Source organism: Sebastes fasciatus, chromosome 17 (assembly GCF_043250625.1).
Source record: "Sebastes fasciatus isolate fSebFas1 chromosome 17, fSebFas1.pri, whole genome shotgun sequence".
Classification (NCBI taxonomy): Eukaryota; Metazoa; Chordata; class Actinopteri; order Perciformes; family Sebastidae; genus Sebastes; species Sebastes fasciatus.
Genome location: NC_133811.1, coordinates 29,297,671 through 29,315,413, shown reverse-complemented (window position 1 = coordinate 29,315,413; position 17,743 = coordinate 29,297,671). Strand labels below are relative to the sequence as shown.

Genomic DNA, 17,743 nt, shown 5'->3' with positions numbered 1-17,743 from the left:
TCGGTGTTCCTTCTGATTCCTCGTCTCTTGTCCTTGGTTAGAGAGAACAGATGGGTGACGCAGGAAAAGTAAAATAGATTGGAGGTGACTTGATTTCATTTGCCCTCAAAAAGATGACTGTGGTCCCAGAAAAAAAAGTTAAAGTTGTCAATAAAGTGTGCTAAATGGAGGGTGCATGCAGTTGAAAGCCAGATCAGTTCAGAGCCAACAATCCTCTTCTGACTGGTGGATGAGGGCCACTGATAAACACCTCAGTATTCAAAGAGCTGAGTGTGTTCGATTGATCCGTAAAGTCTTGTTTCAGTGTCTCTCAAACTCAAAGTTTAGGACTTGGGACTAAAGTCTTGACTTAGATCTTGACTTGGGACTTGACAGTCTTGACTTGGGTCTTGACTTGGATCTTGACTTAGAACTTGTCCATCTTGACTTGGGACATGACGTTTGACTTGATTTGGGACCTATCAGTCTTGACTTGGGACTTTGGACTTGACTTGGAACTTGTCCATCTTGACTTGGGACATGACTTTGGACCTGATTTGTGACTTTTCAGTCTTGCCCTGGGTCTTGATTTGGGACTTGACTTGGGACTAGTCAGTCTTGATTTGGGACCTGACATTGGGCTTTCTCAGTCTTGACCTTGGACTTGACATGGGACTTGAGTTCATGGTAAAGTGGACTGTGCAACATGGACGAGAGCTTCTCTAAGATCACTACAACCACATATAGGAGATGAAGTATTCAGGTAAGGTAAAGCGAACGTACTGAGTTTGTGTATGTTGGGGGTGACGGAGTTTCCTTTCTTCAGGTAGGATGCTCTGAACCCGTCGACAGACAGCATGATGAGGGGAGGACGGATGAAGCTGAGCAGAAGGATGCAAAGACAAAATTCACAAAAGCTCTTAAACTTTTCTCTGAATCCAATCGGAGAACTCCTAAATCTCTTATTTTGTTAGTAAATTGCAAATTACAGCATGTTTTGTATTAGCACAAAAACACTTATGTTTAACTGATTGACGTCAGTTTCCGACTCACCCTGCAGGACATTCAGGACTCTTGATCTCCTCACAGTCTCCCTTCGCCCATGTAGCCTCACCTCACGTGGAAACAACAGCACAGAGTAAAGAGTAATGTTGTATAATGACTGTTATACAACGTTATATAGAGACCAATCATGATAAGTACCTTTGCACAGTGACTTGTAGTTGGAGCAGCAGTCTCCTCTCTGCAGGCAGTCCTCTGAACAGTGGCAGGCGTAGTCGCCATTCCTCTCCTCGCCACAGCGATCCTGCGTACACTCAAAACCTCCCGCTGAGACGCAGGAGTGGAGCAAAGTTCATTATATACATCACTTTATTACAGCTTTAATCAATCAAACTGAGGCTTTAACTGTGGATTAAAGTCAGTTTTATTACAAGCAGAGAAGACGTAAAAGCACAAGTAGCTCATTTGTAGAGATTTTCTTCTGTTGTTTTGGAAAACGTCCCACTGTTGTTCGCTTAATGTTTTCAAGATTAAACTGCGGTTGCACTCCCAGCCAAGCTTTTAAATTAGCATCAGATGAAAATTGGCATTTTGGCTAACAAGACAAGTTGCCTTTTGTTCATGTTATATCAGCTACAGCAGAAAGCACTTATCATGTTGTGTTCACTGAGCTTTCTACTGGAGCTATTGTAGTACTGCTATTTCTTTAACGCATTAACGCAAACGATCTTTCGGAGGTTGTAGCGAGCTCGTTTCTAAAGCTAGAGTGAAGATACTGGTATCATATTAAACTATAAAACCTGATGATCCATTGGTACCAACCATGTCATACTAGCTTGTCGAGAAGGAGGGTAAATAACGCTCCAAACTTACGCTTTCAAAGGGGTCCCTTGACCTCTGACTTCCAGATATGTGAACTTTACAGACATGCACACTATGATAATCACAGGCATACATCGCGTGTTGTTGCCTGTTGGGCTGCAGTTTGCCATGTTATGATTGGAGCATATCGTTTTATGCTAAATGCAGTACCTGTGAGGGTTTCTGGACAATATCTGTCTTTATTTTGTGTTGTTAATTGATTTACAATAATAAATATATACATACATTTACATAAAGCAGCATATTTTTCCACTCCCATGTTGATAAGAGTATTTAATACTTGACAAATCTGCCGTTAAGGTACATTTTGAACAGATAAAAAATGTGCGATTAGTCAGCGATTCATTTTACGATTAACTATGGACAATCATGTGATTAATCTTGATTGAATATTTTAATTGATTGACAGCCCTAGTTTTACAAAGTTTACAAAGAAAGATCCCACTCATTTCCACACAGTGAGGCATACAGGTTATTAATTAAACATTGATATCGGTCGATGCCCAAAGCCCAGGTATCGCTATCGGTAAGGGACTGAAAAATTTGCATCGGTGCATCCCTACTTGATATACAGCACCGAATATGGATTAATCCGCCGCTGAAAATAGTCCCCAACAAATGCACTATTTACTGACCATTGTTTCAGTAACGTTTGCTGAAAACTATTTTAGGAAATTAAAGAGGAAGAGAGAAAAAATAAACTATATACTGTATTTGCAACCCGGCCTCACAGGAAGGCGTATAAATACCACGACATTTCATTTGTCATGAGTACATATTTTAGTGTTTTCACGTGTCATTTGTACGACACGCAAACGTCCACAGTGAGGTTTAGACAACAAAACTACTAACTTAGGTTTAGGCAAGAAAATCACTTAGTTAAGGTCAGGGAAAACGTCATAGTCATCACAAACGTCAACAAAAAATGTCACTAACTTACAAAACAAAACACCGGTCAACAACGATCTCGAACATGTGTCTTCCACCATAAGTAGTCTTTCTTGCTTTTTATACTACGTCATACTACGTCATTACTATATCATTTATACGCAAATGCGTTTACAATGCAGTCAGTAAAAGGCTTATTGAAAGAGGCTGGGACACTGGTCTTCAGCTATGGGCTATGACACACTTCGCATGTGTTGTACCCCAATAATATGACGCAATGATGACGCGTGACATCTCCTCCTTTCACCCTCCTTGAGTCAGTACAGGAAACACGGTATACAAAAGATGTACGTTTTGCACGCTTAACACCTTGCACATTATCGTGGCATTTATACGCCTTTATTGTGCGAACGAGCTGATATTTGTGAGGTGTTTTTAAAGATTTAAAGATTTAAATAGGAACCGATGGACTTGGGTCTGCGCGCCACAGAAAGGGAAGGGAAATCAGAAAGTATTGAGAGACTAAACACGTTATTGGTTTTGATCTTTTCACGGTCTTTGTTGCTGATAACAAAAATATAAAAGAACACCAGCCTGATCCTTTAAGATACAACTACAACAAAAACGTAATCACTTGTTTCTATGCCAAAGGCCTGACTTAGCCTCCGAATCAGTTCTTGTGACATCCTGTTAAACTGCCAAACAGGACAGAAAACGCTGCCTCCTTATCACATGATATCACTTTAAATAAGGTAAAACGAGGTGAGGTGATTGTGACATCAGACTGACCTGTTTTCAGGCAGTGGTCGGTGAAGTCCGTGCAGCAGCTGTAGTAGGTTTTACACAGATTGTCACATCTGCATCCTGGAGGTTGGGCCTCCTCCAGCTCAAAGCACCTCCCCTTGCAGGAGCCTGCTGAGCTGACCCACTCTGAGACGACTGCAGGGAGGACACAGGCTGAGTTAGACACAACTGCTGACAACATACTGTGAAATAAAAATCTGTTCTTTTTTCTTACTTAAGATGCATACTTTGACTTTATTTGAATAGAACCATACACTCCTGTATGTACAGCACACAAAGTATTCATGCAGGTTAAAGGCTGTTAATAAACAACACATTTTGCAAATAACTACAAGCTGTTTTTCAAAGAACTCTGCAGGCAGCCTTTGGTTTCACTTCACACAACAAAACAAACACAGAGCAAAACAATAGTCTTTCTGTTCTGTCAAAGTTTCATTATACCTGTAATAGAGTATGTGGGGACTGTTTTGAAAACTCACTGGTATCTGAACTTTGAGTCATGGCTGCATAACAGTTTTTATTTAAAGGTGATGAAACACCAAGCCGGCGGTCGGCCGTTGGACAGTTTGGGGCCGTCGGTGAGCGCCTGTCGCTCTAGTCTTTGAGGTGTGTCCCGCACCGTCGGCTCTAGTCTGACCGTGTTGGAGGTTTTTTGCGGCCGATTCAGCATGTTGGAGCTCGTTGGTGAGAGAAATCACTCTGATTGGCTGTTCAGCTTAAATGAATCAGTGCACAAGAAGAGAAACGGAAGTGAGGAAAGCAAGCCAACGAGTAATGTCAAGAGGAAAAAAGCACGGAAGGTACACGGATATTTTCACAGCGACCTGGCCATCTGGAATGAAGCTAAGTGGTGAGGGAGTGGTGTGAAAATGGTCGGCAAACGCAGCTTTGTTTCATGTAGTATCATAACAACGGTTTGTATATCCGCCGCCCTCGATCTTCCTGTTTCCCTTTTTGAATAATGAATGCAGACTACCGCCGCTTGCCGGTGTGGAGAGTTATTTCCTCTCACGCAGACGCAGAACGTACGTCCTACCTGGCCGTCGGCTGTAGTTTTTGCGGTGTGTTCGAGTGCAACTAGTCGGCCAAGACAAAGGCAGCGTGAGGTGACGCAACGGTCGGCCTTCATCGCCGCTAGTTCTTTGATGTCGGGTTGGTATGTCTGGGGCTCAAAGCTACGAAGAGGAACTTTCATTTTGTGTTGATTTTGGCGGTATCTCTGGATAGAAGCGGTAGTGTTTCCAAGCACCAGAAACCACCCTTTAGAAAACCTCTCATTTTACTGCAGCAGGGTCTGACAGTCTTCTCCGCTCAGTCCTGGTTCTGGTTCTCCCGTGCCTCCCTTCCCTCCAGCGGTCCCAGCAATACGGCTTGGGCCTCCAGCAGCGTGGTGTCGGCTCCCAGCGCAAACAGCAAGGCGAAGCTGTACTCCTGTCCAAAGAAGGGGCACTCCACCTCCCGCCGGAGCTCCGATAGCAGGTCGAAGGCGGCAGTGAAGCCGGATCAGGGTCTGTCCGTGGTGGGCTGGTCGCTGCCAGAGGCCCCGCTGGAGTCTGAGTTGAAGGAGTTTCTGGTGCCGCAAATCGTTTCGTTTTCTTCTGATGTCGCGGGGAATCGGACCCGATGACGAGCATAAAGACTAATTATATAGAAATAGCCAATATTCTCACTGATGGTCTTGTTTGTGTAGGTCATATAGAGGCTGTTTTATAACCAGTTAAAAGTTCCTCACAGTAACTTTAATACATGAAACAACTGAATTGATCAGTTTTTTGCACGTCCCTGTTTGCGTTTTGGTCGTCTCCTGGATGGGATTTTGTTTTTCATCGACATAACTTATTAATTCAACGGTTTTCTGCAGCATACTATTAATGTCAGAGCATCCATGAATGCACCAAAATTGTCCCTGTTTGCCACATGATGATACGGTAATAAATTATCGCTATGCTGGTTTTAAAGTCTCTACAGGTTATAGCTTAGTTAGTGTTGCATGAAACCAATAGCTGCCCGGAAGGAAATCTGTCTAAAAGCGTGCTGTCTACTTTTGCAAATGGTCGTACAGTACTGTTAAGTATTCTCATTTTTTAGGGCTTCAACATGTAAAGCATGTTTTTTATTTCACTACATGAGGAGATGTTTGTATAAAAGCGTCCGTTCTCACCTTTAGTGTGAGGTGGTGATGGGTTGTCTCCTCCATCTGCAGGTCTACTCGCTTGAAAAACATAAGCTCTGCTGACATCAGTACCCCACAGACAGATCACAACCACTACCTGCAGAAAGAAAACACAGAGAAACGTACATTAAATGATTCTTTATTGACTCCAATAAACAAAATCAGACTCTGGGGCGCGTACAGCCTCTGTGTTAATGAAGAGGTTTACTAAAATAGCGTCTGGAAGGTGGTCGCTGTGCTACCTTGTTGCCCTAACTAGGAGCTTGTACTCCTCTGACACACATTCACGCTCACATCTCACTAGAGGGGTCAGAGGTCAACGGGTAGCCAGGAGCGGTAACCCTGGAAACGTCGAGTGTTGTGTGATTCCACTCCTTGTATAGCTCAAAGAGAGGAGCCCGGCACTAACTCACTACAGATAAAGGTTCACACAATGTGCTTCACAGAGCTGATTGAGATGTTCTCTCACAGCAGACATCGGTGGGCTGGGATCACGCTAAACTGCTCTACAGCGCCAAAAAATAAACGTGCACAGAACAGAACTTTCCTGGTATTAAAGACATAATGAGGAGAAGAAATGTTGCTCACAAAAAGAAAATAATAACATTTTGTTTCACAACAAAACAGCTGATAAGAAAGTTGATGACCGGATAAAGACATGAGTTCTTTATTTAACCACAACCGCTGACTTTCTTCAGCAGGAATCGAAACTTTTCTTCAGAGTTTAGGATGTAATCGAATAGAAAAGACAGACGAGTCCTGCTGCAGGTGTTCTGTTCTCACACTGATTCAGGTTGAATTCACACAGTCAGACTGTAACTTACGATCATCTGTCCAAGTTCAATGTGATGTCTTCCAATTTGATTTTTTAAAACCCCAAAAATTTTCCATTTACAACTATAAAAAACAGATAAAAGCTGGAAATATTCGCCTTTAAGAAGCTGTAAGCTGAAGATTTTTACATTAAATGATTCATTAATTGGCAAAACAGTTAGCGATTAAGTTTCTGACCAATGGCTAATCAATTAATCGACTAACGGTTTCAGCCAGGACATGTTCATGTTCCCTTTCTCTGGGAGCTTCCCAACGGCATTCTGGGACATCAGTTACTTTGAGTAGAAGTAGATGAAGCCGTTTGAGAGAAAGAAACAACCAACAGAAATATGTTTGCAGCGGTATTCAGACCAAAGATTCACAGACTCACAGAGAGAGACACATACCGCTCAGATGATACTGATCTCTAAATGCCGTCCCACACTAAAAGATTTTTCAAATCTTAAAAGATTTTGAAAATGCCGACGATGCGATGTGTCCCGATGTTTTTTCGACCGATCCAGCATTCTAATACACGGATATTTTCACAGCGACATGGCCGTCTGGAATGAAGCTAAGCGATGAGTGAGAGCGGTGTGAAAATGGTCGACAGACGCTGCTTTGTTTCATGAACGTATCATAACAATGGCTTGTATATCCGCCGTCCTCACTCTTCCTGTTTCCCTATTTGAATAATTAATACAGACTACCGCCGTCTGCTGGTGTGGAGAGTTATTTCCTCTCACGCAGGCACTGACTGTACGTGCTAACTGGCCATCGGCTGTAGTCTTTGCGGTGTGTTCGAGTGCAACTTTTTTGGCCAAGACAAAGGTGACGTGAGGCCTGTGTCCGGGCCTTAAAAACCAAAACTTGAGAACCAGAACCACTGAATTAAGCAGCCAATGCATCTGTACTCTAACGCATACGAATGGGTATGAGATAAATCTGAAGGGTCACATGATGAAAAGCTCAATTTTCTGCACAAAATTATGTTTATTTTTATGACTTTTCGCTAAAACAAATTCCACTTTATTGTGAAACACTAGATATCTTTAACTTTGCTGCAGTGCTCGAGACATCTCAGTGACACGGATCCTAACTTGAGCACAACTTGATGAGATGTGAAGCACTTTCAGCTTGAATTTGACCGTCGCAGACTGAGTTTAAAGTCGGCTATAATGGCTGTAAGTAGGGATGCACCGATACCAGTATTGGGTATCGGGTCCGATACTGTGCTCATGTACTCGTACTCGTACTCGCAAAACGGCTCAGATACAACGGCACCGATACCACTTTACAGCAGCGAGACGTTAACCTCTCGTCACCATCTTTCGGGTCCTCACGCTCCATCTCCCCGACGGTGCAGGAGAGACGTTCCGTTGTTGCGCCAGAACCCGCTGGTCCGGGATCCCACCTCAGCCAGCGCGCGTCGACCATCACTTTCATTGCACCACGGGGTTTTGCTTGCACCCTCTGACTCGCGCGTGCATTAGACTCCTTGATCCGTGTTTCAAGACGGGTCGGATGGGTTGCAGACAACGCCGCGGACCTGGTCCCAGAACCCAGAACAGTCGACAGTCACACCGGGAGCAGGGAGCCCCGTCACGGTGCAGCGAGGGAGTGCTGTAAAGCTGCGGCCGCGAGCCACCTTCAACCCGAGCCTTTCCAAGCTGACCTAGAGCCGGTCGCGGCGCACCGCCTCTTATGCAGGACTCCCCAGCCTGCCGTGTGTCGCTCACACCCTCCAGCTGGCTGTTAACGAGGGTCTTTTGGCACAGAGAAGTACTCGTATCGGTACTCGGTATCGGCGAGTACCCAAATGTAAATACTTGTACTCGTACTCGGTCTGAAAAATTGTGGTATCAGTGCATCCCTAACTGTAAGACCCTGCATGTTCTCCCATTGTAAAATGTTGAATATTATAATGGTAATAATAATAATAATAATAATAATAATAATAATACCTGTAGTAATACTTTTAAGTGGACATTTTGCATATTGACGTGCCTTCTCATGTATCCTCTAAATTATTTTATGATGATGATGATGATGATGATGATGATGATGATGATGATGATAATGATGGTATCTGTTATGTCCCACGCCTTGGACAGTACATAGTGCAACCTTCAGCATTTCCTTAGTTTGCCACCCCCAGGTAAACAAATCTGTGTGTCACTGTTGACATTGAGCACTTCCTGGCAATCACTCATCATCATCACCATCATCATCATCACTACCATCATCATCATCATCACAGACCCAAATAACATCAGCCAGTCACAGCAGCTGCTTCCATAATTCATATTCCTGCTCAGTTATGTAATTCCCTCTCTCTCTCTTCAGGTAAAGCTTTCACATTTCAAGGCTTGCATTGATGTGAGGCAAAGTGCAGCTCACTGGTCGATTCTGCAAGAGAGCAGAGAGAGGGGGAGGAGGAGGAGGAGGAGGAGGAAAAGCTGGGGAAACACTTCCAAATGAAAAGCTAAAAACAAAACGACATCAGGGGAATCAAAAAGCAACATCAGAACCATCACAGTCTTACCGTACCAAATTTCCCAATAGCATGTTCCAAATAGTGAATCCACCTTTAGCATTCCTTCTTAAAAAACACAAAAGAAAGCTCAGAAATTGTGTCCAACAGTCCAGTAGAAGCTCCTCTGTGCGCCTCTGTGGATCGATGGAGCAGAGCGCAGGGGTCCAACTCTCTCTCTCTCTTTCTCTCTTTCTCTCTCTCTCTCTCTCTCTCTCTCTCTCTTTCGCTCTCTCTCTCTCTATCTCCTGTTGTTTGCCTTTGCTTTGCCTCTGCCTCTCTCGGTCTTGGGCCAATAAGCATGAAGTAATGGTGACAGCTGTGCTCTGGTACAAGAGTGCGTCAGGTCGAGGTGACGCTCCAGAGTCCAACACACAGTCAGCAGAGAGAGACAGAGAGAGAGAGACAGAGAGAGAGGGGGACAGAGAGAGAGAGACAGAGAGAGAGAGAGAGAGAGGGGCACTCTGGAGGAGAAGAGGGGCTGCACATTTCACTCAGCCTTAAAGGAATATGGATGTAATACTATAGTACTATACTGACAATATAGATATTAAAATCACCCACATGTCCCTGATTGCATGCAGACACTTTCAAGGCTACTATTACTACTAATAGAAACACATTAAAGGGACTGTTTCTAACTTTCAGAAATGCTTGTTAACAGCGACACCTGTGGCCGTTAAGTCAACGAAAGTCAGCGTCCTGTTGCTCGCGCTTGTGCTCGCTCTACATATACATGAATGAGCATCGCTCAACACAGTGAGGCGACACACGTCAGCTTAAAGCACAATATCACTCTATATTTCAGCTGCTTGGCAGTAATGTTAGCTGACCAGACGAAGGTCTCTCCTTGAATCAATGCTGATCCTAGTGTTGGCTTTTCCTGCCTCAGCCTCCCGACCGCGGCCGGAGGGAACGGGGGAGACGCCGGAGTTTTGGTGGGAGACGATAACGTTTCTCGCTGCGGAGCCCCGTCACTTCACAAGACACGGGAAACCTCTGTTGGTCTGGAGGAGCTGCAGCAGTTATTTCTGCACAAACGTCCACTGTACATTCACTAGATATTCTCAGAGCTACTAACTCTTCTGCAGTGTGGAGTGTGCACGCATGCACGTGAGGTGGAGCGAGTACAAGCACGTTGTGTGAGTGAAGACAAGCAGGCAGATGAGCGGTCTGAACAGCGTAGCCACACGCGAGGCGCATATGCGAGCGCGCACGGGACACCGACTCAGTAGATTTATACGTGTAAAAAGTTACAAACAGTCCCTTTAAGAGCAAAATACAATAAAGAACATCCCCCACACTATAATCTACACACACATATTTAATAATACTCAGAACATGTCATTTAACTAAAACTGTTTTGAATTCTGCTGAAGAAAAGGTTGCAACACAAGTGATGACTCAAGAACTATACACTGACTGATCAAATGTTCTGCGTTTCCTAACGTCTTACGGTAAAATTGCAGCAACGCACAGTGACTGTAAGTGTGAGCTGACATTGCAGAAAGATAAACAAGAGTCTGCATAAATGTATAAATGCTGTATATGCTTGGAGAACTGAGAGTCTGCAGCTCAGTGAGGCTGTTCGGTAGATAAACCAAAATTGTTTGGACAAATTTTGACCCCATTCCTGGGCTCCGTGAATGTCTGTACAAAACTTTCATCCAATAGTTGCTGAGCTATTTCAACATCGCCTCCCCAAAAGCAATGCCGCTAGCGTGGTTTAAGTTTTGCAACTGGCACTGTAAAGTTTTAGGGAAGACAATTAGGAAAAGCCAAACTGAAGCATCAGTTGGTGACACAACAGCACTGAACAGCTGACTTTTGACTTTTTCTGTCGAAGCTTCTAGTTGTTGATGTCTCTAAAGTCTAAACTTGTCAGGTCAAAAGTGATTTGTTAACACCGAAATCTTCAGACTAAACTGACTAAACTAATTCACCATTGTCCCAGCGGCCCGTTCACACCAAAAGGCGTATGAATGCCACGATAATTTAGCGTGCAATAAGAACGCCATTCTTGATTTCCAGGAGTTATTTGTACGTCATGTATTCTGTATTGACTGTATACGGTTAAGAGTTAGTGATGTAGTATGAAAGGCAAGAAAGATCACTGATGGTGCGATGGGTCCAACAAACAAAGGACTTTTAACCAGGAGACCGATGTCTGAGTGTTTTCCGTAGTTGTGTTGGACCTTTAATTGAAACAGCAACATAATTTTGAACTATATGTTTCATACTGCTTTTTGCGACTCTTTTTAAGACCCTTTATCAGAAAACAACAAAATATTTTGAAGGAAGTATATATTAAAAAGCTTTAAATCATTAAAAAAACAACATGTTTCGTCCGCTGTAGGCCTTCGTCGGGGCTTTTAACAAACAGACAACACAGGTGTGTCCTCACCTATACAGTAGCAGCAACCAATGAGAGGCAATCACATGACCCGGATAATAACATGACAGGTGAAACAATGAAAATAATGAAAATATGATGAGGTGAGATTACACAGACTGTACATCATAAATGGAAGATAGGTACCTAGAGGTGGAAATTACAAATTACTTTGCAAGTTTGAATCATTTCGCTAAGCATAAGCTCATGTAGTCAGATCTTTACTCGTCTATATTATGGAGATCTGGAGAAATTCAATTACAGAATTTGGTTTGAAAAGGTTATACCTAAAACAAATAAAACTACACAATAATGAACTTGTCTGTACCCACACACAAAAAATAGAGATGCAATTGTTGAAACTAACTTCAGGATTTTTAAAATCTAACTGAGCTGCTGTGATGTCAGTCTGGTGTTGAGGTGACGGAGGTGACGGAGGCCTTCGTCAGCTTAATGTCTGTGTAAGCTCGTCCTCAGGCACTGAAGCCTGAATCTCCTCATGTCGCTGCTTTGATGCGGGATGACATCACATCATCATGATGGACAGAGTGTGAACAAAATGTGACCTCTTGCAAAATGAAGTGGAAATGCTGATAAAAGAAAAAACATGCAAATGGAAATGCAAAATTTTAAATAAAATTCATGGTTCAATGCACATGATTACCAACTTACTTATTTACAAATGTATACAAAATACCCGTTGCAAGAGCACAATGTTCTCTAAATAATTTCTCTAAATTCTCAAAGATTCAAATGGAAACGCCCACTCAGCCATTAGCAAAAATCAAAACATGAAGCTAATCAATAAGGTTATGAATAATGTGAACGCTAGCACTAGCTGAGGCAACGTTAGCTGTGTGCTAAGTTTGGAAATGACTGAAAGGGTTGTAAAGTGGTATGTATACTCACGTGTTTTGCAAGGTAGAATTACTGTTTTTGTGAATGGAGTCTGGCGGCTTTGAAGAGAGCGACATAACGGCTTCAGTCGTATTTTAGCCACCTAAAAAAATCAATATCAGTTTAAATGTGCGCTATATTTAGAATATTTTCACCACTTTACCTCGCCGTCAGACTGCCCTTTACGAAGTGGAACTGAAGCCGTTTTATCTCTGTCTTCAAAGCCACCAAACTCCATTCACATAAACAGTGATTTTACCTCTCAGACCACGAGGAGTAGCTGGTCTACCGCTGCATCGATCGGATAGTTAGTTTGTGTTATTGTATGACTTTCTGATCTGAACTAACGTGGCGTTCACAGCAGTACGTTGCTTAGCTTCCGTGCAAACTGGGAGCATACTGACCGCCATCTAAGTTACTGTAAGTAACGTTAATACACTGACTATAAGGATGTATATATACTGTACATGTAGCAGCGTCATGCAGAAACCAACGTCAGGACACGTGGGGAAAGGTTTTTAGAAGGGCTTGAAGGGAAAACAGCATTTTGACACTAAAACATAAGAATTTGGACCAGAATTTGAATGTTGATATTTGAATACATAAGGAACACCACCGGGAAGCTACAGAATGATATAAAAAATAATAATAATAATAATAATAATAATAATAATAATAATAATAATAATAATAATAATAATAATGGACCCGTCCTTTGAAAATCTATAACTATACAATTCTTTATAAAAAAATTAAAAACACAAAATACAAGAAAGAGAAAACAGCTGATGTTGAAATAAAAATCGACAAAACATCTGAAGTAAAAAAAAAATAAATAATAATATTTAAAAAAAAAGAAGAAATGTTTTTTGACAGACGTTCAGAGCTTTTGTGTTATGAGTGAGGATGTTGCTGAATGCCCGCTGGACCGTACCTGTCCACATGGACGCAGAGTCCAGGTGCGCTCTCAAGCACTCAAGCTGCAGTCTGACATCCTGCCAGGATCAGTCGGCTAAGCATGGCCTCAGGCGGCCGGGGGGCGCGTCGGCCAATCAGATTGTTTTGTGGCTTATGGAAGGTAATCTGTGCCAGGGGCAGCGTGTGTGTTCAACGGGCTCAGAAACTACAGTGAAACGAGGCTTCATCGTTTTCGAAAAAGTGTTTTTGTATTTTGTGCCATCGTTGTGCATGCAGCCCCTTCGTCTGTGTGTGTATGGTGTGTGTGTGTGTGTGTGTGTGTGTGTGTGTGTCCATGCATATGTGAACGTTTATGCATGTGTGTGGTCTTTGTAAGATGAGGATGTTTCCCCTGAGGTGATGGATGTACAGATCACTTTCAAAGCCGGGAAATTCGCCCCCCCCCCCCCCCGATGCCCCACATGAACACAATGTTCCCGGCTTGTCAGTGAGAGCCTGATGTGTTTTGATAGCAGCGCTGTGAAAAGAAGAGTAATGCTGTGGCTTTCTGTGGTATTCATCCAAAATCACAGAGCAGACAAACATCATACGAAGGCTGATACCCGTCTCGCAGCGGAGGCATTTATCTGCTGCAGAGCGAGAGAGCAGAGACGGCTTTCAACAGGAGAGCTCTCTGCACAGCGAGGCGTCTTTGTCTCAGTGTTTACAGAGGAAAACAGCGAGATGTTCACATGTCTCTCTCACAGCTCGGCTCACCGCGGGCCTCCTCAGGTGTCTCTCAGGTTTTCTATCACCTCAGAGAAGGAACAGGGTGTGTTTAGTGCTTTAGGGCCCCATACTGACATTACCCCATTTCTTTGTTTTGTTAACTTCCTGTCATTATTGTGTTATTATTGAGTAGTTCACTCAGCCTTTTTATCAACACATTTATGAGGATGTCATATGGCCTGACATCCTCACATCCACTACAGATGAAAAATACGAATGTTGGCGCAAAGTTACCTTCAACCAGATTACTTTATGTTGTAGCAGTAGCTTGATGTGGTGGATTGCACCCTCCGGGTTGCCCCAAGCGAGGGAGTTTAAGTATCTCAGGGTCTTGTTCACAAGTGTGGGTAAAATGGAGCAGGAGATGGACAGGCGGTGCGGTGCGGCATCAGCAGTTATGCGGGTGCTTTATATGATCGTTGTGGTTCAGAGGGAGCTGAGCCGGAAGGCAAAGCTCTCGATTTACCGTTTCCATCTACGTTCCAACCCTCACCTATGGTCATGAGCTTCAGGTAGTGACCAAAAGAATGAGATTGCGGATACAAGCGGGCCGAAATGAGCTTCCTGCGTAGGGTTGCTGGGCTCAGCCGTAAAATAGGGTGAGGAGCTCAGACATCCGATGGGAGCTCGGAGTAGAGACGCTGCTCCTTTGCGTCGAAAGAGGCCAGCAGAGGTGGTTCAACATCTGATCAGGATGCCTCCTGGACGCCTCCCATTGGAGGTTTCGTCCAACTGGTAAGAGGCCCTGAGGTAGACCCAGAACACGCTGGGGAGATTATATTTCTGGTCTGGCCTGGGAACGCCTCGGGGTCCACCAGGAAGAGCTGGAAAACGTTGCTGGGGAGAGGGACGTCTGGAATTCCCTGCTTAGCCTTGTGCCCTGCGACCCGGCCCCGGATAAGAGGGAGAAAGTGGATGGATGGAGTAGCTTGATGTTTCTATCATGAACAGTTTCAATAGAGCCTGTTATGACCTCAAACTGCTGCACCTGACCTCTGACCCCCTCTGCTGAAATGTGAACCGCATAGTCAGAGGTGTGTGTGTGGCTTTCGCCGTCTCCTAATAAGCTTCTGATCATGACATACTATCATAACCGACGTATGTAGAGACGCACCGGACTTTCAAGTAAACCCATCCGTATCATTATTAAAGTACAGTCCTGACAAATCATCTAAAATGGAATCAGACCTTGTGAGCGATATAGGCCATTTATGTTAATTGAGATATGTGAACATTGGAACAGGCTGTTTGTGTGTGTGTGTGTGTGGGTGTGTGAGTGTGGGTGTGTGTTTGAGCATAGTGAGGCAAATATTAACTTTGTCCAAAGTACATTACTGTTGCTAAATTACGATGCACAAATATCAGCAGAGTTAATGTATTTTAGTGGAATCCTGCTCTGAACTTCAAACTCTCTGCATGAGCATATATGGCTAATCCCTCCGGTCCAACAATCGGCGTCATGAAAGGCACATTTCCCTGCACAGTCGATCAGAAACATGACCCTGTACAGATGAGAAGGTCGCTCTGTGTCTACTGGATGTGTAGAAAGGCAAAAACAACTTCATAAGGCTTCTGTTAAAGTGTCAGAATTTTAGTTTAAAGGAACAATGTGTAACATTTAGGCGGATCTATTGGCAGAAATGGAATAAAATATCAATATGTATGTTTTCTTTAGTGTATAATCACCTGATAATAAGAATCGCCTTTGTCTTGGCCAAAAAGTTGCATTTGAACACACTGCAAAGATTACATATTTTATAATGCTTGTGTTTAATCTCAGTCTAATTATTATTCTTTACCCTGCATTTCATGTGTCAAATAAAACCACTGGAATCTGAATCTCTCACTCTACAACTCTATAACTGTGACAACATCTGCATGAAGTGCATCTTCCACATGCAGATGTTCAGAATTATTTTGGATAATCCAGAGAGAAAGGAAACAGAAGAAACTGCATTAACACTGGCTCTCCCTGTTGGTAACCACAGGAACTGAAGCTTTACGAAGGGCAAAAATACAGAACAAGTATTGCCTAGTTGGTAATATATGACTAGGGATATTATCATTTTTCTTATGACTTATTATAAACCATTCTAATTTCCCTTTCTTCCTTATTTCTATCGTCCACACTTCCTCCTACAATGCAGAGTAAGACTGTGCTCTCGGTAATTACAGTTAGTCCACTTATTCATAGATTAATGAATACATAATCTAAATTACAATGTCATTCACAATTTGAAATTTAGTACATTTATTCATGGGATTGATAAATAAATGGACTAAATTTCAAATAATGAATTACATTGCAATTTAGTCCATTTATTCATGGATTGATGAAGAAGTATAAAAGAATTTACAAATGAAATATTAACCTGTCAATAAATGGTTCAAATTAAAAACACCATCAAACTGTCAAAAAGTGCATTATTTATAAATACATTCATGAATTCATGAATAAATAATGGAATTTTAAATTATATCTGAAAAAGAGAAATAAATAAATGGATTCACAAATTAAATTAAGAATACTGGTTTTAATCAGGTATTTAAAAGCACATATTCTTTGCATTTGCAACACATTAATAGATTAATGAATTCATTTGTAAACAAATGTTTTAATGCCTATTTTATTGTACAATAAGATATTAATCAATTAAATGCTTTATTACTATTTTCGTGACTCTTGTGGTCCTCCATATATATCCACCTCACATTGCAGTGGAACAGGTATGACGAGGGACACAAATTAATATCAGATATAACAAAACTGCAAGAGGAAATAGGAAAAGACAATATTACATTGGGGAATCTGCCAGGAAATACATCAAGGGAAGTACACAATATTCTGATTCATTACTTAACAGGAATAATTGAGAGGATTTAGGGGGGGGGTTGTTTTGTTTTTTTGTTTTTTTCGTTATCAAAAATATACACACAACAAGGCACTGTCAATTATCTTAACAGTAAGAAAAACAACTCTAGGTTGAGCATGGGAAACAACATATATCAAAAATAACCTTCAAAGTGAAGAAAAATAAAACTGGTCACAGAATAAGTACTAAATAAATAAATAATAAATAAATAAATGAAGAATAAATAAAGAATATATATAGATATGTATTTTCTTTTTTCATTTTTCTTTACTTATTTTTGTAAATCCTTTTTAATTTGAACTATTTATTAACAGATTAATATTTCATTTGTTAATTCTTTTATAGTTCTTTTTTAATACATGAATATTGCAATGTAATTCATTATTTTAAATTTAGTCCATTTATTTATCAATCCCATGAATAAATAGATTCAATTTCAAATCATGAATTACATCTTAATTTAGTTTATTTTTCTCATTAATCCATGCATAAGTGGACTAACTGTAATTACTCTATATATCACATTAAAACATAAAAGAAACGGGGCTCATCTTAAATTATTTTGTACATACCAAATAAAGAGAATAATTAAACAAATAAAGAGAATAATTAAACAAATAAAGAGAATAATTAAACAAATAAAGAGAATAATTAAACAAATAAAGAGAATAATTAAACAAATAAAGAGAATAATTAAACAAATAAAGAGAATAATTAAACAAATAAAGAGAATAATTAAACAGAGAGGATTTAGTTTATTTTCCCGCCTCCAGGTCAGCAGGTGGCGGTAATACACCTTTAAGCTGATTTCACAACCGCCA

General features: G+C 41.7%; 1 protein-coding gene across 2 annotated transcripts in view; it reads right to left on the bottom strand.

Moving 5' to 3' along the window:
* enpp2l (ectonucleotide pyrophosphatase/phosphodiesterase 2-like) overlaps positions 1-9,325 on the bottom strand; it is a 47,743-nt gene extending 38,418 nt beyond the window's left edge. The window contains exons 1-6 of one of the 2 annotated variants that reach the window (XM_074612462.1): positions 9,092-9,325; positions 5,717-5,825; positions 3,541-3,690; positions 1,183-1,308; positions 1,033-1,093; positions 763-860 (exon numbers count right to left, since the gene is read on the bottom strand). In XM_074612462.1, coding sequence (XP_074468563.1) covers positions 763-860; positions 1,033-1,044 — 110 coding nt within the window. In that variant the 5' untranslated portion in view covers positions 1,045-1,093; positions 1,183-1,308; positions 3,541-3,690; positions 5,717-5,825; positions 9,092-9,325. The remainder of the gene's footprint in view (positions 1-762; positions 861-1,032; positions 1,094-1,182; positions 1,309-3,540; positions 3,691-5,716; positions 5,826-9,091) is intronic. The other variant, XM_074612461.1, reaches the window with a different exon arrangement.
* Positions 9,326-17,743: the final 8,418 nt, after the last annotated feature.